Source organism: Eulemur rufifrons, chromosome 17, assembly GCF_041146395.1.
Source record: "Eulemur rufifrons isolate Redbay chromosome 17, OSU_ERuf_1, whole genome shotgun sequence".
NCBI lineage: Eukaryota > Metazoa > Chordata > Mammalia > Primates > Lemuridae > Eulemur > Eulemur rufifrons.
In genome coordinates this window covers 382874-406038 of record NC_090999.1, presented here as the reverse complement: position 1 = coordinate 406038, position 23165 = coordinate 382874, and the positions used below count along the sequence as shown (strand labels likewise).

The window sequence follows — 23165 nt, the reverse complement described above, 5'->3', positions numbered from 1 at the left end:
CTCCGCGACTCGGCCGCGCGCGATCGGTGTCCCGCGGAGCTCGCGCCCGGCTGGCCCCGCCGCCCCGCCCCGCCCCGCCCCGCCCCCCCCTCCGCGGCCGCCAAGCCCGCCTCTGCCTTACAAGGTCCGCTCTGCGCGGGGCGCGGCCGACCGCGGGGCGGGGAGCGCGGGGCGGGCGGGAGGCGGCGCCCGCACCTGGCCCTCCGAGGTCACCGGGACCGAGGACCTGGGTCTCCGCGCCCCGCAGGAGGCGCGGGCGTGTGCGGCGCTGCGGGAGGATGCGCGAGCGCGGCCGCGGCCTCCGGGCGGGCGAGTGTGCGCGGGCGACTGCCCGGTCCCCTGTCCGCGTCCTGCTCTCCGGGCCCGCGGCCTTGGGGGGCGGCGGAGGGTGCGGCCGGGAGCAGGTCTGCGCCGGCCCCGCCCAGCGTCCCGCAGCGGCCCCGCCCCGAGGCTGAAGGCCGTCGCTGCTGCGGCCTCTGCCCCTTTCCCCTCTGTCCTCTCTCGGGGACACCTGCTGCCCGTCCCCGCCCCCGGCCCGCCCGGCCTTTCACCGGGGGTTGCTCCGCAGGTGCTGGGGCTGTGGTGACAGGCAGCTACTATGGTGTTGGTGCTGGAACCTGGGGCGCAGAGGGTCCCCTCCAGCCTCAGGCCCCCACCGTGGAGGAGGCTCCCCAGGCTGCTGGGGGGGGAGTGTGCAGCCCCTCCCCCGGGGGGAAAGGTCACCTTTAGGTCACTCCCAGCTTTGCTGCGGTTGTTCGGGTGGAGCTGACCCAAGTCCGCCCCACGGCTGCCCCTGTCTCCTGGCCGCAGGACCCGACCCCTCCCGGGAGTGCAGCCGGGCCAGGGAGCCCCACAAAGGCAGCAGAGGACACCGGATGCTGAACCAGAGAAGGGGTGACGGGTGCTGGCGTCCAACAGGCCATGCCGCCTGCGAGGACCAGCACTGAAGCCTCGGGAACCTGGGGGCAGCGTGGCCCCCACAGTGGCCGGGCCTCAGCTTCCTCTCAGCCCCTCTGGGGTCGCTTCTGCAGCCGCTGCCCAAACTGACCCTAACTCTTGCTGTTCTGAGAAGTCCCCTCCAGAGCACAGGTAAGGCACAGAGCAGGAGAGCGTGCGGGTGGGGTCACACCGGGCCAGTCCTGTGACTCAGTTTCTTTTTATGTCTGTTGTGGCTGGCTGTGCTTTCTTTATGGCCCACGGAACACTGGGCAGTTGCCTTCTGGAAGTTAGTACTGACGATATAAACCAGGTAGTGAAAAGATCACCCTGGTTGTGTTCCTTTTACCATTTTAGTCAAAAGGTGACTCATTGGTCCATTTTTCAAAATGAGTACAAATGCTCTTGACATAAATTCAGTGATGTTATCAATAGAATCACAGCTAGAGGTGGCCTCGGCTGTGGGAGCAGAATTATTCCAGGACAGGCAGGCAGGCAGTCGCTGTCCAGGGAGCTAAGCGAGTCCCCTGCCCAGAGGTGAACCAGGCCGGCCGTGCAGCACCACCGGAAAGCCCGGCCCCGCTCCGGACAGGGCCCCGGTGCCACGCCAGGAGCAGCCAGCTCATGAAGACCAGTCCTGACTCTCTGCGAACGGAATTGATTTTAGATGGCAGGTGTGTCATTCCCTAGCAGGCAGTCAGCTCAGTCTGCAGTTAGAAAATTACCTAAAATAGTGGCATAGGGCCTTGCTCAGCTAGGAAAATTAGATCCTGGTTTGGGAATCAGTGGCCCTTCACCAGCCATGGCCACCTGACCAGTGCGCCCTTTGACCCTGCTCTGGGCGCTTGGTCCATTGACAAGACCTGGACAACGTCCACGGATTTACCTTCCAGTTTTTAAGGACTGATTCGCCATCAGTGAATGAACTTCTTCACAGAAGTTGTGTTTGGAAAACCGGGTGGCTTAAACAACAGGAGCTTCCTGTCTTCCGGCCAGCAGGCCAGATGTCCAGGGCCATGTGCCCCCTGGAGGCTCCAGGGAAGGACCCTTCCTTGTCTCCAGTGTCTGGTGGCTCCCTGCATCCTGGGCTTGTGGCCGCCAGCTCCTCCTCTGCTCTGTCCTCATGGGGCCTCCTCCTGGGTGTCTGTTATAAGGACACTTGTCACTGGATTTAGGGGCCCCCATCTCAAGATCCTGAACTTAATTACTTCCACAAAGACCCTATTTTAAAATAAGTTCCTATTTTGAGGTTCCTGTGGATGTGAATTTAGGGGGCGCTATCACACCAGCTCTACCAGTGGCACGAGCAGTTGCCAGGGGTGTTCACTGGAGGGTCAGGTCCCCAATTGCCCTGCTCAGCTCCCTGCCCAGGGTCCCTGTGCACAGCTGGGAGCTCAGAGGTCCCTGCAGGAGGCCGGCTCTCGAGGGTGCCCATTCCCCTGCCCTCTTCTCACACCTGAGCTGGCTGGGCCGGGCCCACTCCCTGCCTGTCAGGTTCTGGACTCTGAGGCTGGCCTTGCCCCTCCTGAGAGAGACAGAGACAAGAGAGTGAGGGAGACAGAGACAGAGAGGGACAGAGAGCAGGGGAGACAAAGAGGCGGAGATGGACACACGCGCAGAGGAGGGAGGGGGCAAGTAGGAGGTGTGGCCACCTGGGTGGCACAGTGACACTACATGACATCTTGGGAGTGCCACCTGCCCTGGAGCTCCGTGGATGGAACGGACTCAGTTTTACTAAAGGATGGTCACAGAGGCCCACTGTCCTCCCCAACCATGTGAACCTGGTAGAAAGTCCCAGGGCCTTCCTGAACCAGCGGGATCTACAGCCAGGTGTGGGGCAGGCCCTGGTGGGACCAAGCCTCCCAGGGAAGCACAGAGAGGGGACCTGGGGGACGTGTGTCCACACCTGTCCTACCCCTCCGCCCTCTGCAGCAGTGGGGTCGGGAGGGGGCAGCTCTCCCTCCTGGAAGCCTCTCTGGCTGACCAGGCCCTGGGCTACTGCTTTGGGCCAGGAGGGTGTCAGGACGCTGACTTGGCAGCGGGGTGGGGTGTGGCTGTGGGGTGCAGGAGTCTCGGGGACACAGGGCTCCTGGGCAGCTCCCTGTGCCCAATCCACAGGTATGGGACTGTGCAGCGGCTAAGGGGCTTCTGCCCAGCCCCCCAGGCCCTGCTGGCCCCTCTCTGTCTCTCCTGCATGGTCTGACTCCTCCCTCAGCGTTCACCCCCTCCCCCGCCTGGGGCTCCGGGGTTTGGAGTTTCATTCCAGGTGGCCTGGGGCTGCTGGCGTGGGCGGTCGGTCATGCTCGGCCTCAGCAACACCTGGACGTCTGTTCAGCCTCTCCCTGCAGAGGCAGCACCATTCACACCCTCCCCCTCCACAGAGCCAAGGCAGGACCAGCCCATCGGACACCACCCGGCCCACAGCACACCTGGCCCCTGGCCCTGGGGTTTGGCTGCCCACAGCCTCGGGCCTGCTGAGCCCCTCCCGGGGACCTGGCCCAGGGCAGGCTCTGTCCTCAAGCGGCAGTGCCAGGGCCTCTCACTGGAGCCACGTGGGGCTCGAGCAGCCGGATGCCAGAACAGGGGCCTCTCGACCTGGTTCCTGTTTTGGGCACAGAACCACCCAGCTCAGCGCCTCACCTGCCTGGTCCCAGCCCTGCCTGTTCCTGGGCCTCCCGAACGTGCCCCATCATTTTGTTTGGAGTGGGCAGCTGCTGGGGGTCGGGGGGCTGAGGCAATATGGCAGTGATCAACAGCTCCTGCTTGTGGGCACTTGTGAGCACCTTGCAAAGCACCTCAAAATCCACCAGGGACACAAAAGCCAAACTCAGGAGACGCTCGAGACACACGTGGGGGCCTCTGACCCTGGCAGGCGGGGACTTAGTGGGAATTGGCTGGCTGCAGGGCAGACGGCTGACCCTCAACATCGGAAGCCTCCGAGTTCATGCAGTAGGCTCACAGCAGGCCAACAGTCCCCCATGTGCCGGGGCTGCGAGCTGGCCCGACACCTGCCAGTCTCAAGATGCCCAGGCCCCTGGAGAGGAAGCTACCTATGCTAGAGCACCAGCCTGGCCAAGCAGGGTCCTGGCGGGAAGCAGCAGAGGTGTTGGGGAGCAAGGGGAAGTGGCCCCTGGGATGTTCCAAAGTCCAGCCAAGGACACCGGGAGGAGGCAGTGGGGAGCTGTGCGGGTTGCAGGCAGGGCCCCACGTGGCAGAGGAAGCTGGCACAGCTGGCAGCTTTCAAGCTGCATCGCAAAAGGCCACCAGCAGCGGTCCCAGTGGGGACTCAGTTTCTCTAGCCTTGAGCAAGGATTCTCAGCCGGGGTGCGGTGGCTCCCCAGTGTCCCAGGTGGCCTTAGGAGGGGCCCTTTGATGAGCAGGAGCTGGGCAGCCTCTGCCGGGCACGGCGACCATGCAACCCACTGCCGAGCGAGCGAGGTCCGTGCCCTCGGGGCTCCAGTAGCTCCCGTTCGGCCCGGGCAAGGATGAGCTGCAGCCTGAGCGGGAGGTCTGGGGAGGGTGCAGGGCGGGGCTGGGCGGCCCGCGGGTATGGACAGCTGGGGGGAAGTCTGTGGGACCCGTGTGCAGGGAACAGAAATTCTCTAAAAAGGAGTCTGGAGGAAAGAGACTCATTCCACAGACCCCGCCTTCCGTGTGATAGGGTGGCCATTCCAGAGAGCACAGGGAAGGCTCAGGTCACAATGCGGATGTTCCCGCCCAGGCTCCAGTCAGGTTCAGTATACAAATGAGGGATTCACTGGCTTGGTCTGATTGGTCGGTGAGGCTGAGTCCTGATTGGTCAATGGAGCTGAGTCTGATTGGTCACTGTAGCTTACTTCTAATTGCTCAATGCATCTGAGTCTGATTGGTTAGTGTGGCTGAGTCCTGATTGGTCAATGAGCTGAGTGTGAGGCTCAGTCCTGATTGGCCGGTGCAGCTGAGTTTGAATGGTCAGTGAGGCTGCATCCTGATTGGTCAATACAGATGAGTCTGATTGGTCAATGCAGCTGAGTCTGATTGGTCACTGTGGCTTACTTCTAATTGCTCAATGCAGCTGAGTATGATTGGTCAATGCAGCTGAGTCTGATTGGTTAGTGTGACTGAGTCCTGATTGGTCAGTGCAACTGAGTCTGATTGGTCAGTGAGGCTGAGTCCTGACTGGTCAGTGCAACTGACTTTGATTGGTCAGTACAGCTGAGTACTGATTGGTCAATGCGGGTGAGTCTGACTGGAGTGCGGCTGAGTCCTGATTCGTCAGTGCAGCTGAATCTGACAGGTCAGTGCTGCTGAGTCCTGACTGGTCATTGAGGCTGAGTACTGATTGGTCAGTGCGGCTGAGTCTGATTGGTCGGTGAGGGTGAGTCCGATTGGTCAATTCAGCTGAGTCTGATTGGTCAGTGTGGCTGAGTCCTGATTGGTCAATGTGGCTGAGTCCGATTGGTCAATGTGGCAGAGTCTGATTGGTCAGTGAGGCTGAGTCCTTATTGGTCAGGGTGGCTGAGTCCTGATTGGTCAATGCGGCTGAACCTGATTGGTCAATGCAGGTGAGTCTGATTGGACACTGAAGCTGAGTCCTGATTGGCCAGTGCAGCTGAGTCTGATTGGACAATGAGGCTGAGTCCTGATTGGTCAGTGTGGCTTTGTCCTGATTGGTCAGTGAGGCTGAGTCTGATTGGTCACTGAGGCTGAATCTGACTGGTCAGTGCAGCTGAGTCCTGATTGGTTAATGCAGCTGAGTCTGATTGGTCAGTGCAGCTGAGTCCTGATTGGTCATTGAGGCTGAGTACTGATTGGTCAGTGCAACTGAGTCTGATTAGTCATTTCGGCTGAGTATGATAGGTCAGTCCAGCTGACTCCTGATTGGTCAATGCAGCTGAGTCTGATTGGTCAGTGCGGCTGAGTCCTGATTGGTCAGTGTGCCTGAGTCCTGTTTGGTCAATGCAGCTGAGTGTGATTGGTCAGTGTGGCAGAGTCTGATTGGTCAGTGCAGCTGAGTTCTAATTGCTTAATGCAGCTGAGCTCTAGACGTGCTAAACCTGACTGGAGGCTCAGGTTTCTGGGGAACTCCGGTGCGGTGGGGGCCTCCAGTCAGCAAATGGCGTCGGGGCTCCATGATAACAGACCCGGCGGCTGCTCGGGTCCGTCTTGAAGGATGGGCTTTCAGGTACACATTTGTCTGCATTCTGCCTCTGAGCCGGACCGTCCGGGGCAGCGGCTGCAGCCGGCCCGGTCCCCCTGGTCCACGCGGGACCCCTGTGGCAGCGCAGGGGCCGGGCAGCGCAACGAGCCCTGTGCCTGGGAAGCGCCCAAGCGTCTGTGAAATACGGATGGGTTCCGGTCGCCTGGGCTGCGGGTCCGGCTGCCGAGAATCAGCCAGCGCGGTCCGGGGCCTCCCGCGGACGCCTGTGAGAACCGCTGAGGCAGGGTGGGGAGGACGCTGAGCCCAGCCGGGATGCGAGGAGGCTCATTAGGGCCTGAGGGGTGGGGCGCGGACGGGACCTGGAAACAGCTGAGAGCGGGAAATTGAGTCCAGTCCGTCGGGCCGGGCCGGGGGCTTTCTGAAGACGCGTCTGTCAGAGCGTCGCCGCCGCAAGAGCTTAGGTTTCTCACGCGACCCAGGTGCGGCGGGAGTGTGGGCAGCGGCGGCGACGCCACCTGGCGGCGGGGCTGGTCTAACGCACGCAGCGGCTGGGCTGCGACGACCCGCGAGGGCGCCTGGGGACCGCGGCTGCCCCCTGGTGGCTGCGGCAGCTCTGTTCACGGCATGGGAAAGGTTTCTGACCACACGGTCATCCCAAGCAGAACCTCGTCCAACGCGGGACCGCAGAAACCTTCCCCATCTCGCTCCTTCACTGGGGTCGACTCCTGGGGTGAATCGCGTCCTCGGGAGTGTACACAACTGTCGTCTTCACAACCTGAGGGTTTCCTCGGTGTTGGATTGTGCCCAGACTCCCACGTGGCTCTTACGGAGCAGGGTGGGTAGTGGTGGCGAGGCTAACTGAATGGATGGGAATTTGGGTAAAAGCCGTTGTGTGGCAAAGTCTCCTGGTGAAAATAACTCAAGCGTTATTTCCCCTAGTTGGGAGAAGGACGGATGGGCCTGGTAGGTTTTTAAGAAGTCCCTGTCCAGGAGATGTATGGGGGCTGACGGGACAAGCAAAAGGCCACAGCTGTCACGAGGGGTCCTAGTTGGAGGATAGGTAGAGATTTAGGAACTGTCATAGATTCGTTGGCCACTGCAACCATCTGGATGAATTCAGAACCCCAGGGAGGGCACAGAGACAGTGTGCCAGGGCTAAGGATAGACAGCGTAGCCCCAGTGTCACCCACATCTCCAGTCTTAATATCTAACTCCTCTCCAATCTTAATATTTAATTCTTAGTTAGTTAATCTGGATAGGGGTCGTGTTCCATGAATGGCCCTGGAGTATCCCTGCTTTGCTGGTGGGAGAGGTCCCAGGGACTTTAGCAGGATTTAGTTGTAGTCAAATATTGGAGGAAATCAGGGGATTTAGGATCCATTCCAGGCCACAGGTAGATAACAAGGACTTGAACCCAGTGCACAGGGCTTCAATCCACTAGCAGGTGTGCTTTAGTTTTCCTTAGAAGCATGATTTTCTCTGTCCACGTTGATCATATAGGAATCTCGGATTTTAGAACTTCTTGAGAGGAGGAAGCCAAACCAAGGCAGGCTTTAGGTGTTACTTATAGTCTTAAGGTTCTCGGACCTGCCGCCAGGGAGTGACAATTTTTACTCATTCACTGTAAGGCTGGGAACACTGGCATTTTATGCATAGTCTTAAATATGACATTTCAGTCAAATCCTTGGCAATATGGCCAGCGTTTCCAATTGTATCCTGCTTGTAAAGAGAGCATATTTTTATTGAACTTATATAAATAAAGATAAGGATATTCACAAATAGTTCTGGAATTTTGAAGGAATCGAGTAGGGAGAAAAAGCAAATGCTTTCATCTTTGTTCACAGAAGGATACTTTATGAAATTGTTGCAAACTATGCAGAGCTTATGAAAGAAAATTTCCTTGACTCTGGAAAACATTTAGGTAAAGAACCAACATTTTAAATAAAGGCATAAAAACAGCATTCTTATCAATTACTTAGTTTCATGTAATCAAGATTATTTTTCTCAATCTTGATTAACAATTTTGGACTATAGCTGATGGAAAATGCTTCCACAGAAGAATTTAAAATAATAACTGTGGAAACCCAGAACAGCCATGGTCAAAAGTCTGATGAGAGTTTACAATTGGCAAGAAAATGTAGGTATTTCAGTGGCATATGAGAGTTTAACATAGTAATCATAATATGACTGATAGCACATAACACAACACATTAGAATTTTCAGAATCACATATTTTTGGAATAAATGTTAATAACACATTCACACAAATATGACTAAGTTAAATATCATTTCTTATTTAGCAATGCTTCCTATACAATTTACCAAATTAGCCTAATGATTTAATATCTCCACAAGAAGAGATATACATGCTTTGATGCTCTCCTGAGGTCCAACTGGAAAATCCCAAAGTTAATTTTAGGTCAAAAAGATTTAATTTAGGATTTTGATCCCAGGAAAACCTGCCAAAGATGTTAAAGAGTTTGAAGTACTTCACTAAACAGAGTCATGGGTCACTAACAGACTCAGATAACTTTTGTTTCTTTGAAATAAGAAGTCAAAAGTATATGAGTCTAAACTCTTATTCAATTAATGTTCAATTACTGTTTTAGAATTATCATATTTGGGTAATATCTATATATTCAATGAATATTCATCATTTAACTTCACGTAGGAAAACTCTAAGGGTATATTTACTGAAAATATTTGAGAAACCTCCCCAAGTAAACATATCATAAAATATAACCATTATCAAAAATTTATTTACAAACTTTTTTCCTAGCTACATCTACCCAATTTATTCATTCTTAACAATTATGCCTGGAAAATTTCATGAGACGTCAGACAAATATAGCCATCATCCCAGGCCAAATTTTCATGCCAAGAAAGCATCATAAAAGTAAGAACCTTAAAGTTAAATATATGCATATCTAGCTGAAGACTTAGCCATTCCCATCAAACGAATATTAGACCAGTCTCATCTGCCAAAAGATTACTAAGTCCTGTGCATTTGAATAGCATCTGGGCTTATTTGCATAATTTACGAATACTCATTTATTTATAAGCCAATTTGGCACTATGGACGATATACAAACAGACCTTTGTAGACAGTCCCGTGTGTTGAAGCTGTCATTTCTCCCCATCCAATTATCTTGATATCCTTGTTTAAAACTGACCATAACTGAAAGGTTGAAGTCTGGACCTCTCTTCTGTTCCACTTGGCTGTGGGTCCATCTTTGCGTCAGCATCACACTGTCGTTACTGCCAGAGCTTTGCAGTAAAACAGGGGAAGGAGGACGGCGCAGGGTCATCAACCGTGTGTACAGCACCCACACGGCAGCTCAGCTCTGCCCGCCATGCGGCCCCGCGCGGCCCCGCGAGGCCCGGACAGGGTGCAAGTGCCTTGTGGTCCCTGCTGGCTGCCATCTGAGTAGGCAAGTGGGCACACGGGCGGCCTGGGGCAGGGGCTCTTCTGTGCCTGCCGCCCCACGCAGGGCCACGCCTGACGGGCATTGCCAGTGTGGGGGCAGCACTGGAGGGCAGCTTCGGAAGGCCCCCCTCTGTCCGAGGGTCCGGGCAGCCGGTGGGGGGTCCTCACGTCTGGACACTCCGTGCTGTGCACCGGGGACGCGCGGACAGAGGAGTGTGGGTGGGGCTGGCTGCACAGGTGCCGCCACCAGCCTGAGGCCACACCGCTGGGTCCTCGGGTCACACACCCCTGCGGGTGCTCGTGCACTCGGCCTTGCAAAGTGACCCCTCCCTAAGGCACTTTTGTTCTCTCCCCAGGACCTCAGCCTCTCAGACGGGGCAGCCCAAAGAGCAGACCTGACCAACTTCTGCACAGGACCCCGGCGACTCGCCACCGTCACCAGCAGCCCACTCTCCAGCAGGACGCCCGCAGACCCCACGCCTTCCAGCCCCACGAAACGTGGCCCACTGCAGATGCCCTCGCCCTCCCCTCCCGGCTCCGGCTGACATCACTCGCATCAAATCTTCCTCCACCTCCACACCCCCCCCCCCGGCAGTGCTCCTGGCCCCACTCTTCGGCTCTCTGTGTGGACAGCACAGGCCAGGCCGACCCCCTGGGTTTGGTGGCAGAGCAGACGCAGGCCCGTGAGGTGTCTGGACCCTGGAAAGTGCCGCCAGGTTGGTCTTTGCGTCCTGCGGGGGCAGAAGAACCCCAGGACATGAGACGTGCTTATCAATAAAGGAGCAATGTTGGTAAAAATGGGCCTGTGCCTATTGCAGCCATGTGCTTCCTGGCGAGGCCAATCTTTTTTCTTCCCCTAAAAACCAACGAACGTGAGAACAGATGGTTTATAATTTTCTCTAGATAGTGAAGAGGGCCACCCACGGAAGCCTATTTGCAGCTCAGGGAGCAGATGGAGGTGGCCCTGGGCTGCCGCGCCCCGGCCAGCAGCTCAGCCTGGGCCTGGAGGGTTTCTGCAAAGGTTCTTGGGCCTGACTTGTCTGTCTTGATTAACTCCCAGGCTCTCATTTCTTCCACAGCCCCTCAGAACCTGTGTCATGGCTTGAGCACGTAAACTTGCACTTGTACCATCAAACCCAGATGGTCAGCACGCCCTGGAACCTCCTGGATGCTGTGCTCTGCCTGGTAAGTTCCATGTGAAACATTTAGCACCTGACTGCCACACTAAAAAAAACAATTTCCCTGGGGCCGTGGTGTTTTATTAAAACTAAACGATCCATTCTAATTTGTTATTTTTTATTGTTTTCTGTGCATGGGTTATATGCAACTCAACCCACATTTTTTGAATTACATTGTCAGTATCAGTTGTAACAATGAGAACATCAAGATTTTCGTGAACCAGCTGCAGGGTTTTGCTTCACACAGACCTGGGCTCAAAACTAGCCTGAGTTAAATGCAGTTCACATGGCAGTCAGTGTGTTGACCTGATTAGGTGGAGGGTGAGTGACAGCCACAAAACTGCAGACCTTCCAGCAGGAACCTGAGGCCAAGCGCTGCTGAGCCGGGCGACTGTCCCCCAGCGTGACTGGACGCTTACTCCAGCTCCAGCGACTGGGAAACCCTGGGTTTCCCCGACTCAGCCAGCGGGTTTTCTCCTCTGCTGGGCACACACCCGGGGTGGCACACACCTTCCCACGGGATTGTGTCCTCGCCATGCCGAGCTGAGGACTCACTGGGGTGACTGTCCCCCAAGCTTCAGTGGCTCCCAACAGCCCACCCTGGGTGCTCAGGCATTGTGGCCCCACGCCCTGGAGTGGGGGCTGGGCCTAGCGGCTGCAGCCCCAGGAACAGGACACAGAGGCGGTGCTGGGGTGAGAGCGAGAGCAGCCCAGGAGACCGACCACGCTGCCCTGGCTGGAGCTCTCTGGCCTCCCACTCGCTCCCTCCGATGGGCTGTCGCCCTGGTGCCGCCCACCCTAGGGGAGCCCACGCGGCTCGGAGTGGAAGGAGAAGGTGGCGCCCAGCCAGCCGCCCACGAGGACCTGCACTGGCCCCCGCCTTGTGGGGACTCGGGTTCAGACCCCCGCCCGCAGGTGAGAAGGTGACCGCACGGGCACCTGGTGGAAGCCTTATGAGGGACCCTGTGAGGAAGGCCCCGCTCCGCGGTGCTGGACTCCTGACCACGCAAACTGCTGAGGAATGAACAGGTGTAGTTTTTTTTTTTTTTTTTTTTTTTTTTGAGACAGAGTCTCACTTTGTTGCCCGGGCTAGAGTGAGTGCCGTGGCGTCAGCCTAGCTCACAGCAACCTCAAACTCCTGGGCTTAAGCAATCCTCCTGCCTCAGCCTCCCGAGTAGCTGGGACTACAGGCATGTGCCACCATGCCCGGCTAATTTTTTCTCTATATATTTTTAGTTGGCCAGATAATTTCTTTCTATTTTTAGTAGAGACGGGGTCTCACTTTTGCTCAGGCTGGTCTCGAACTCCTGACCTCGAGCGATCCACCCGCCTCGGCCTCCCAGAGTGCTAGGATTACAGGCGTGAGCCACCGCGCCCGGCCAGAACAGGTGTAGTTTTAAGCGGCTACATTTTGGGGTAGTTTTACTGCAACTAACAGTAACTAACTAATACATCAACTTTGTCCTGGAAATCTATTCTTCGATGTCCAAACACCCTGACATCAGTGTATGCCGCCCTGACTGGGCTGTTCTCCGTCTCCAAGGGCAGCGGGCCCCACGCCAGCCTGCCCACCCTCACCCCGACCCCCACCCCCGGCCACTGAGCCCTGCTGGGTTGAGTCCCTGACGGTCCTCCCATCTCGCAGTATCTGTCCCTGTGAACTCATCGCCCATGTCCAGAACGGCAGCAGCAGGCTCCAGGCTGGCTTGCTGTCCCGGGTCTGTCCCTCCATGCTGGGGACACAGGGCTGCAGGTGCTTGCTTCCAGGGCCACCTGCCACCGTTCCCCCACACCACCACTGTGCACCGATGCTTCAGGAAGAGCCTCAGCACGTGGGGCTCCCGCAGTCCCTGCAGTTCTCTGGCTCTGCTGGGGATGTCCGTGAGGCGAGCGCCCTGCAGAAGACAGGAGGGGACTGGCGGACACTGCGAGAGCTGCAAAGACTCGTTCTCTTGAGACCAGCGCGTCGTTAAGGGAAGCAGCCGGTGCGGAGGCGTCCGCAAACACCAGCAGTGTGGGAGCCTCCACTGGCCTCAGCAGAGCACCCAGGCCAGCCCAAGAGTCATGTGTGGGTCTCTGAGCTTCAGGGAAGGAAAGCCTCCAGGTGTCCTTGAATTTGTCCTCAGAAGCAGGCATGAAGCAACAGGTGAGGTGTCTACACCTGGTCCAGGCACAGAGGTGCCCATTCTGCCTCCTGGGGGATGTGGCCAGGTATCAAGGAGTGAGAAGGACGCTGGTGTCAGGCCCTCTGGTTCCAGCCCAGGCTGCTTCCCATGTGACCTTCAGGACCTCCAAGTTCCCACCCCAAAGGGGGCAGGTGTAACAGGCCGTCAGCTCTGGGCCCGCTGCTAGTGGAGCATCTCAGGTGCAGAGTGCAGCCAGCATGGGACAGGTGGCCCTGGAGCTCTGGGAACTGCGGGTCCCACACCCTGTGGTTCCACTCTGAGCAGAAGCAGAATCCTCTTGGGGTCACCAGGCTGGGCCCAGTCCCCGGGACCTGGCTGCCTCTGCTCTCCGCCTGCCCCTAAGGCCCCCGCCCCCCGTGCACCCTGCCTGTCCCTCCACCTCTGGCGCTCGTTCCCTTCCCACTGACACACCAGCCCCACGGCGCCCGGCGTGCGGGGGGCATAAAAGCAACTTTTACCAGGACACAGATGTAAAGAGACCCCCTCCCCTCCTCTCCAGCTGGGACCTACACTCCTTCCCTTTGACGGAGCGCAGGGGAGGAGAGCGTAGGGTCCACACGTCACCCTGGGCTGCCCTGGTCCAACCTCTGAGCTGGGGGCTCAATGGGGTCCCTCTGCGGTGTGGCCGGGGCTTCGTGCTGGGGCACAGAGCTCTCCTCTGTTCCCAGGGGAGGGGAGGAAGCCGCTGGCTCTGTGCCAAAGGCTCTACAGGGTTTCAACAGAAAGGGCCACAGTGGGGCAGGTCCCGAGCCGGGAGAGGGGACTGCTGCCAATCCTGACGGAGCCCCTTCTCCGCGTGCTTCTCTGACCGATTCTGTTGCAGTCGGAGCTCAGCATCTACCATCCTGGCCTGTCACACTCGGCCGTGACCTAGAGCCACCCAGGGGCTGTGGGGCTTCAGTTTTCATGCAGGTGCTTTCCCTGACCAGGGCCCATAAGGAGCTGCAGTGACAGCAACAAGCCTGCATGGAAACCAGTTCTGACCGAGACCCAGCGCAGCCACCCACTGCCTCAGTGGACACGTCCTGGGCGTCCCTGCCTCTTCCTCGCTCCAAGTGTGGGCCCAGGGCCCTGGGGGACGCACATGGAGGACAGGACTGACCAGGCCCCCCAATGCCACACGAAGGACCTTGGTCCCTTTCCATGGCCAACCTGACCCCACCACACTGGGAGAGGGGTGTGTGCTGTCCCCACGCTGCCGTGGAGCCAAGGAGCAGACTGAGGCTGTGGTTCCTGTAAGGGTGCAGGGCGGGCTGGGACAGTCAGTGGGGCCGGGTGGTCAGTGGGGCCAGGGGGTCACCAGGGCCAGACGCAGCTGCTGGCACTGCTGTGACTGAGCAGCATCCTGGCACATGAGTCCTCGTGTGCCCACCGCCTGCAGGCTGAGCTGAGGGACGCGCCCCGTTTGTGTGGTTACCAGGGAAACGGGGACCATGTCCAGAGCCGTAGGACACTAGTGGTGGCAGCGGAAGACCATGTGATGGGCACTGTGGCCCAGGTGCGGCTCCTCCCGTTGCGCGGCCAGAGTAGCATTTCCCTTGCTGGAAACCGGAAGGTCGGTGGGGGGACCGAGTGCTTGGGCAGTAGTGAGGCTGAGCAGGAGAACGACACCCAAGCCCTGCACCTCCTCCAACCTCCTCGCCCCTCTCTGGACTGCACACAGCCACCACCAGGAGAGGGCAGCTCTCGGGCACCACCCAGGGACAGTCGGGACGGCGAGGCCCATCTGGGCCCCACAGTGGAGGTGCTCAGGGTGCTGGACAGGCCCAGATTCTCCTGACCTGGGCTGCTAGGCAGACCTGGCCGAGATGCCCTCCACCCTTTTCCTGATCCTGTCCCCAAACTTGCAGGTGCTGTGGCCACGAGGCCACCCTCGAAGTGTCCGCCTGGGAACAAAGGGGTTCGGCTTCCCAGGGACCCCTGAAGTTCCAGGGTAGAAGCTCCTCCTAGACATCTCCTCTGGAACACGAAGCTCGTTCACACAGGAGCAAAGTTTAAGCACATCTGTCACCATGTACCCATGCGCCCTGCTCATCCCCCACAGCACGCTCTGATGCGGGTCGTGCTCTGGTGACAAGCGCCAGCACAGGATTGATGCGGGTGACCTTAAGGCAGCTACATTTTGTCCAAACTGACCTAGCTAGCCCCTCCCTCTGTCACACACTCCGGCAACCCTTTCTGAGCCCGGGAATGAGGTGACACGGCACCAAACCCTCAATTTCCTCTGACTTTCGCACTCGATTTTATGGCAGGAGAGTCAGGTTCAGGCGAGCAGCCAAAGGCGAGAGCAGCAGTGTCTCCTGCCACCAGCAGAGCCGCCTGCCCCCTGCACGTTTCGGTCTGGGGGCGACTGAGAGAACGGCAGCCACCCTGGGACGTTCCCTGGCGACAATCTGTGTTTAGTAAACACAAAAGCCGGACACACGCCCGTCGCCCTCCTCACCCCCGTGACCGTCCCCGCCCCGCTTGGCAGGAGGGGGAGCGGAGGGGCCACACAGCTGTTCTCCCGCGGGACGGCGCGTGTCGACCCCGCAGGGCCGAGCGGTGCCTGAGCGCACGGGGCTCCGGCCGGAACGCGGCGGAGAACGCGGCCTCCCCGCGCGCTCGGCACAGACTCGCCTGCCCGGTCCCGCCGCCTCCGGCCGCAGCTCGGCCTCGCAGGGAGGCGATTTCTCCAGGCGAAACGAAGTTGCAGCAGAGTCCAATCCCTTCCCTACGACGCGCCCTAGCGGACCATGGTGGAGCCTGTTGCCCTTTGCAGGAGAACAGACCCGGGTGGCGGGGCTCGCGTCTGCTCGGGACAGGGCCGGCACCGGGCCAGCGGCCCCCGCGCTCCTGAGCCGCCGCGGGCTCCTCCCGCCTTCGCTGCGTCTTCGCTGGTTCCCACCGCTCAGGTCCTCCGCAGGGCACCGCTCGCCCGCTCCCGTCCCGGACCCTGGCCTCGCTCAGGGCCCGGCGGCCACTTCCCAAGCCCGCCTGGGTCCCTGCAGGCACCAATGGCGCTGGCGCCCCCCAGTGACCACCGCGTGCGGCTGGCGGAGCCGGAGCGCCGCCGGCTGGAGACAGGCCGGGACACAGGTCCCAAAGCAGCCGGCTGGAGACAGGCCGGGACACAGGTCCCAAAGCAGCCGGCTGGAGACAGGCCGGGACACAGGTCCCAAAGCAGCCGGCTGGAGACAGGCCGGGACCCAGGTCCCAAAGCAGCCGGCTGGAGACAGGCCGGGACACAGGTCCCAAAGCAGCAGGGACAGCACAGCAGACGGAGGGCGGGGAGACAGGTGAGCAGGGCTCGCCGGCCAGAAAGCAGGTAAGAGCTCAGAGTGGGCCGCGCAAGAAGAGCCCGAGGGATCATAAAACAGCACGTTAGTAAAAAGCCACGTGCATAACGTCATAACCCCGGCACCTGTGAATGTGACCTCACTTGGAAACACGGCCTTTGGAGATGGCCGAGTTAAGATGGGGTCGCTTAGGGCGGGCCCTGAGCCAACGCTGGCGTCCTCGTAAGAAGGGGGCTGCGCAGGAGGCAGCCCCGGGGGGACTCCGGTGCCAGCACGGCGAGGGCCCGGCTCAGACTCCTGCCCACCTTCGGGGGCATGGCCCTGGCAGTGCCTTGACCCCTGACCCTGGCCGCAGGACTGGGACAGTGTCCGCCGTTGAAGGCACCGTCTGCAGGGCTCTGTCGGGGCGGCCACAGGAAGCCCACACGCCACGCACCCATGCGGTGCCAAAGGACAGACCCAGATGGAGCAGGGGTGGGGGGCAGGGCGGCCTCCTTCTCGGGGTGACAGTGACAGCAGAATCGGAGCGAGACATGGGACTGGCGCTTCAGAGTCGCTGTGGTCAAAGAAACACCAGCAGCTGCCCAGCCAAAGGCAGGCGAGTGTTGTGCTGGACGAGGAAACCCGGAGACCCCAACACAAAGCCCGAACCTTGACTGGATTCTGAGTTTCACAAAATCCTGTATTCGTCACACCTAAAAAGAACAATAAGTGAAGTTTACTACAGGACCTGAGAGCTCTTAATGCTATTACAGTCCTGCTGGGACCGCTACAACCCGGTCTTCCCCAGCTGTCCTTAATTCCAAGAGATTGGCCTTTGATTGTAATGGAGTTAACTTGGGGAAGAGGATATGTTTGTGCTCAAACTCCTACAGGTCCCGAGTGGTTCCCTTCCAGACACGTTTGCCCACGTCATGAGCTGGATTCCACAATGAAATGTCTCTCTCTCCAGCCACGGCTGATGGGGGTCCCGTGACAGACCCACAACACCATGACGGCGCCCAGGATCACGTGGGCTCAACTGAAACAGCTAGAGACACAGGCCTCAGCTATGATGACACAGCTGGGGGCTCCTCCTACCTGGGGAACACTTTCCTGGCGTATTTGGCTATTGCTGCCCGTAATAGCAGGCAGGTACCCCGAGGGCTCCTTTGCGGCCTTCTTCTCCTTTTATTTCTCCCGGATAGTACAGCCACAGTTCACTGGGTTCAATGTCTTAAACCCGCCTGTGTTTAAGCCCCTAACATGGTGGGACTCGGAGATCCCTCTGTCTACCGATGACTTCACAAGGAGGACGGTTGCCTCCACGTCCCTGGCAGAGAAGTGGAACAGACTGGCTTAATATCACAGTATCAGTAGTTTATCATTCCTCTAATCCTGTGTGTTACCAAATTACATAATACAACATGGTGCATTCCCATGACCACCCAAAAATATGTTAGCAACTGGTCGTGCTTGGTCTTGTCACTTTCTGTCTCTTATTTTCCAGGATGGATCCGCCAATTGATGTCTCTTCATAATGGCGTTGAGAGGTCACTGGCTGAAGCTTACATCTATCTCCTACTCACACCCCATCTCTAATTTTAAATAAAAACGGGGACATGTGGGGGCTGGGCCTAGAAGAAAGAAAGGATGGGTGGATGGAAAGAACGTGAGCAGGTGAATGAAGGGTCAGGCGAAGACACCTGCCTGAAGCTGCTTGTTTGCTGTGTGGAAAAGTCAACTAGAAACAGATGACCTGTATGGAAGTAGCAAGCAGCCCTGACCGTTTGCGTGTGTCCTTGGAAATAAATACAGGGAGCAACTTAGCTGAGGAGGCCATTTTCTCATTTAGATTTTGGTCTCTCCTCCTCTCTGAACACTGTTTCAAGTATTTATTCCTTCGCTACGAGCTCAGGAGTGAAAAAGCAGCTGCAACAATCTGGAAGTTAAAAAACCACAGCAACATTGCCGCTAGACTAGGTAATTTTGATAAAAGACAGTGAGTGAGCTCCCAGCAGGTGTTACCAATGGTACAAAAGTGGGAAGACGGGTCCCTGTGGTGGGACCACCCAGCCTTGCTCAAAAGGGCACCTGGCTATTTAGTTCTACCTTATTTTCCCATCGCATTCCCTGAGGATTCCCAGGGTGCGGCTTCATGCTGTGGAGACTTTGTCAACACTCCCTCAAACAGTTGTCTGTAAATGTTGTCACCCTTCTGTGCATCCTGTCTGTTCCACACATTTTAGCCACTCATATGTTCTCTGCTCTCACGGCCGGGCGCGGTGGCTCACGCCTGTAATCCTAGCTCTCTGGGAGGCCGAGGTGGGCGGATCGTTTGAGCTCAGGAGTTCGAGACCAGCCTGAGCAAGAGCGAGACCCCATCTCTACTAAAAAAATAGAAAGAAATTATATGGACAGCTAAAAATATATACAGAAAAAATTAGCCGGGCATGGTGGTGCATGCCTGTAGTCCCAGCTACTCGGGAGGCTGAGACAGGAGGATCGCTTAAGCCCAGGAGTTTGAGGTTGCTGTGAGCTAGGCTGACGCCACGGCACTCACTCTAGCCTGGGCAACAGAGTGAGACTCTGTCTCAAAAAAAAAAAAAAAAAGAGTAAAAGAGTAATATGTTCTCTGCTCTCAGACTGTATGTTCCTTGAGAAGAAGCTTTGCACTCTGTGGCCTGCCTGATACACAGCAAGACCTCAGCAGGTGTTTGTGGAATACAATAGTTGTAACAGCTCCTGAATAGAGAGGTTAAATATGTACAGGGACATCACAGTCCGTGTGGGAGATCTGGGTGGTTTCTCTCTCTCTATAGCTCCCTCAAACATCCAAAATAAGGCTCTGTGAGAAGTAGGATTATAGGAGATTTCCACTTCTTCATATTCTTCTGCATTTTCTACATTAAACACGTAACTTTTATAATAGGATATTTAAAAATTACAAGCAAAAGAATTAAATGTAAAACAAAAGGTAAGTAAAAACGATTACGTGAATGATTATTCTGAACTCGGAATGGGGTAAAAAAATCTCTAAGATTACTGACATCACAGACTGATCAATTTCTTAAAAATGTAAAACTTTACATCAAAACAATGTCAACCCCAACTCAATTCATGGACACGGTAGAACTGCCTGGCAGAAGAGGCTGAGCCGCTGGCCGCGAACACGGATACAGGGAAGTCAGATGAAGAGGAGCAGGGGTCCACGCCCCCAGGGCCAGTGGTCAGTGTCCAGAGTCATTGTCAAAAAAAAAAAAAAAAAAAAGCGGGGGTGGCGGCCAGAGGAAGACACAACTGGGCACTGGAGCTCACGGCTACACTAAAACGACTGAGGTCATTAAGTGGGTATGTTTCTTTCACCTGCCACCATAACACGAGATTTAGTGTCTTCCCTGCAAAGGGTCCGCCTGGCCTCTTTAAAACCGCCTCCCTTCCAGCGCTCTCCCCGCCCACCCCCGCACCCCCTCCTGCCACCTGCTCAGCGGCTTGCCTGCAAGCAACAGCGTCACCGGCACAGATTACCTACCCGGCAACCTGGTGACACATGTGATGTCGGTGCTCAGTATGTCTGGGCCCCTGTCCCCTCGTGGCACAACATCCTATCTCTATCCCCACATCCCAATCATCCTCCGTAAGGATGGCCGTGTCACTGCTTTCAATAGCTTGAAAGGCTGACATATGAAAGAAAGATTTGACTATTTCTGTGTTTTACCAATAGCATAGAGATAGGCCAACAGTGGGATGAGCATTGGACAAATTTATGTGCAGCGCAGGAAAGAAATTCCTAACAATTCTCACTGTGTTGGAGCAGCCAAAGGAGAAGAGTCCAGGGCCTGGAGTAGGACGTGGTTTCCAGCTGTCTTGGCATCAGGGTTGCCCTCCCATGGACACACGTCCAGAGCCACCCCTTCCAGGGTCACCATGGCCCAGAACTACAAGTCCTGTTCTTGGTGCCATCTGCCCAGATAAGGGGAGAGTGTCCAGCCTAATGTGATCCTCAGCCTGAAGCCCTTTTCATAACACAGGCCAGACTTCATTCCCCTGTGAAGCGCTGGCCTGTGAGGACACGGCCGCTGGGCTTGAGCACGTCACAACAACATGCTGCTGCCCTGGCCACCCCTTCATCCACTGATACTGACTTTAAATGATACAGTGATTTCAAAAATTAAATCTGCTGCAAAAGTACAAGACTTATACTTTAAGAGGCACTCCAAGGCAACTTAGATTGGCAAGACTTGCCGTAAAGTATATTAAGTCACCCCAAGGTGACTTCAGGTAGACCCGTGCTGACTGATCACTAGTCACCACGCCCAGCACTTGGCCCCTGGCAGGCCACTACAAATCTGGGAATGAACACAGGAATGAAGTGCATTTCACAGGCAGCCTCCTTTGAGGGGACAATTTGGGGGCGGGCATAGCCTTACAGCTCCCTTGTCCAACTGCCACTTATCCAAAGAGCCCTCCCTCACTCTTCAACAAAGCACATGTTGAGACAAATAACCAAATAAAGCCATCTGCATCCCTTCAGGATTGTTCATTTTGTGCAAGTTTAAATCTGCTATCAGGGACGATTAGGCACAAAATATAAGGGGGGGGTGCAAAAAAATTCAGTAATCAGATAATATTTTAATGCAATTGCTTAAAAAGTCAAAATGCAAAAAATCCATGGTGAACAAAATAGTCAAATTTTAGATAACGACAGTGTGCCCTGTGGAGCCATTTAGAGCCTGGGGGTGAAATGGGAATGGAGTAATTATTTGGATATTTTGTTCATCTTGGATCTTTCTTCATTACTTTTGACTTTTGGAAACAGATGCACTATAATATTATTTATTTTGATGTCTGAGGTTTTTGGCAACCCCTTAAATTTTGCATCCGTGGCAAATAAATGCCTCACTGACCTCACCTACCCCTCGGCCCTGCTAAAGGTATTTCTGCCAGACGGTCACAGGACAAGCTACGTCAAACACTGCGGTCCACGCGGCGCTGGACACAGCCCCGCAAGGAAGGCGGCCAGGCCCCCTCCGGCCACTGAGGGCGGCGGGCTGTGGCCCGCACTGGTCCCACATGGGGGCAGTTTGTCCTTTGCCGGCAGGGGCAGCGCCCCCCAGTATTGTCGCACGTTGGCTTCGCAGAGCCGCGGTCCAGACCAGAGCGGGAAAATCTTCGCCGGTGGCTCTGCCTGCCCGCCCGCCGCGCAGACTCTCTTCTCCCGCCAAACGTGCAAAATCCAGATGGGGGCCTCCTTCCTCGCTTCGGCGCCCGCACGCCCGGCCAATCACGGTGTCGCCCTGTTCGTGATGACCAATAGGAGCGTGCCTTGTCAGAGGTGGGCGGGGCACCGGCAGCCATTACCCGGCGGGCGCCGCGGCAGCCTTCCCAGCGCTAGTAGCCGCGAGGCGGCTGTGGAGAGTGGACGCCTCGCCTGTGGCGGCGGCGGCGACGCTGTTCGCAGGGGCCACGGGCGTGGATGCGGAACGGGAAGCTGGGCAGCGAGGCGGGCAGGGCGCGGCCGCTGGGCTTGGGCAGCTCGGGGGCGGTGAACCCGTGTGGCCGGGGAACCCCCGAGGCCCGTCCGGCTGCGGCGCGCGGGACGCCAAGCGGCGGTGGGGACGAGGCCGGCGAGGTGCGGAGGGGCCGCGGCCTTGCGCGTCCCCGGGCGGCCCCGGGGCTCTCGGACCTTCGCGCCCCTTCCAAGAGGGCTCCAGCGCCGCCTCGCGGGCGCCGCGCGACCTGCACCCCAAAGCTTGTCACGCTGAGCCCGAGACCGTCTTTCCGGGGCAGCTGCTTCCCCGGGGCAGGACGGAACCCGCTCCTGTGTGCGCGCACCGAGCCGCGCAGGCCCGGCCCGGCCCGAGGGAGGAGGGAGGTCGGTCCGGTGCCCCGGTGTGGGCCGCGCGACCCGACGGGGAAGGTCCTGGCCGGCGCGCAGGGCCGGGAAGGTCTCCCTGGAAAGCGGGCGTTTGCGATGAGGTCCGAAGGCCGAGCGGGAACTGAAGGTCAGGTGGGGGCGGCGGCGGGAGAACGCACGTGCCGACCTGTCCCAGCAAGCGGGACGCCCGAGCACCCGGGGACGAAAGCGCCCGCTTAACGCGGAGTCCGGACCGCTGTGGGTCTTACGGGATGTACTGAGGTTGTGACCCGCCTGAAAACGATGGCAGTCCTTTGCTGAGTTGCAAGCAGTGGAGAGAAGCGGCAGATGAGCACTTTGGAAAGAGCATTTTGGCCGAATGGGAGACTGTTGCCAGGATACCGTGAGAGTCAGGGGTTAAAACTGACAAGACCCGGCGAGGGGGAGGGGTGTGCCACGGGCGGTCCTGCAATTTCTGGCCCGGCCCAGGCGGTGCCATGCACCGAGACTGAGAACACTGGAGGGACTGGTTCGGTAAATGACAACTCCAAGGACAGAATAAAAATGGGTTCCTGCCTAGACGTGGAATTGCTGGGTCCATTGGGGGTCGAATACTTCCGGTTTAGCTAATTACTAAGCTTCACGTCTGTGTATCTTTTCCATTCGTATGTATTATAGGCATCTAGAACTTATGTATAAAAATGAACTCATCATCTCCATTACTCCTCACCCAAAAGCAAAATAACATTAAAAACAGAAAACTATTTCTCTACGTAGGTTCCTAGTTCAGTGAATATAAATCGATGATAAGTTCATTTTTATATAAAAGACATATCTAGTTGTCCCGTATCATTCCTCTCCTTGCCTTCTCTGTCAAAATCAATACTAAAGGAGTCCTTCCTCCTGCGGCTAACTCCGACTTGGCCATCTTTCCGATCTCAGTTTAAATGACATTCTCAAAGGCCCTCACTAACCCTTAGACTGTGGAATCTGTGTTTCTATTGAGCTCCCCAAGTGACTCTTATATCGGGCAAGTTTGGAGAAAGGGACACTATAATAAGATTTATATGCTCCCTTCCCCTCCTCCCACCCTGCCTTTGGAAATCGTGTGCCTGTTATGCTTCATAGCGGCAGAGACGGATCACCTGGATGTCCTCAACATTTAGCAGATGACTTAGCAAATA

The 23165-nt window shown here is 56.9% G+C and overlaps 1 protein-coding gene across 1 annotated transcript in view; it reads left to right on the top strand.

The window, feature by feature from the left end:
* The first annotated feature begins 10967 nt into the window (after positions 1–10967).
* Positions 10968–23165, top strand: part of LOC138398374 (RNA-binding protein 44-like) — a 108222-nt gene continuing 96024 nt past the window's right edge. The window contains 12 exon segments of the mRNA XM_069492762.1: positions 10968–10973; positions 11484–11596; positions 12225–12399; positions 14249–14620; positions 14718–14800; positions 15120–15205; positions 15341–15545; positions 15629–15761; positions 15858–15945; positions 17098–17279; positions 21266–21351; positions 21458–22016. Coding sequence (XP_069348863.1) covers positions 10968–10973; positions 11484–11596; positions 12225–12399; positions 14249–14620; positions 14718–14800; positions 15120–15205; positions 15341–15545; positions 15629–15761; positions 15858–15945; positions 17098–17279; positions 21266–21351; positions 21458–22016 — 2088 coding nt within the window.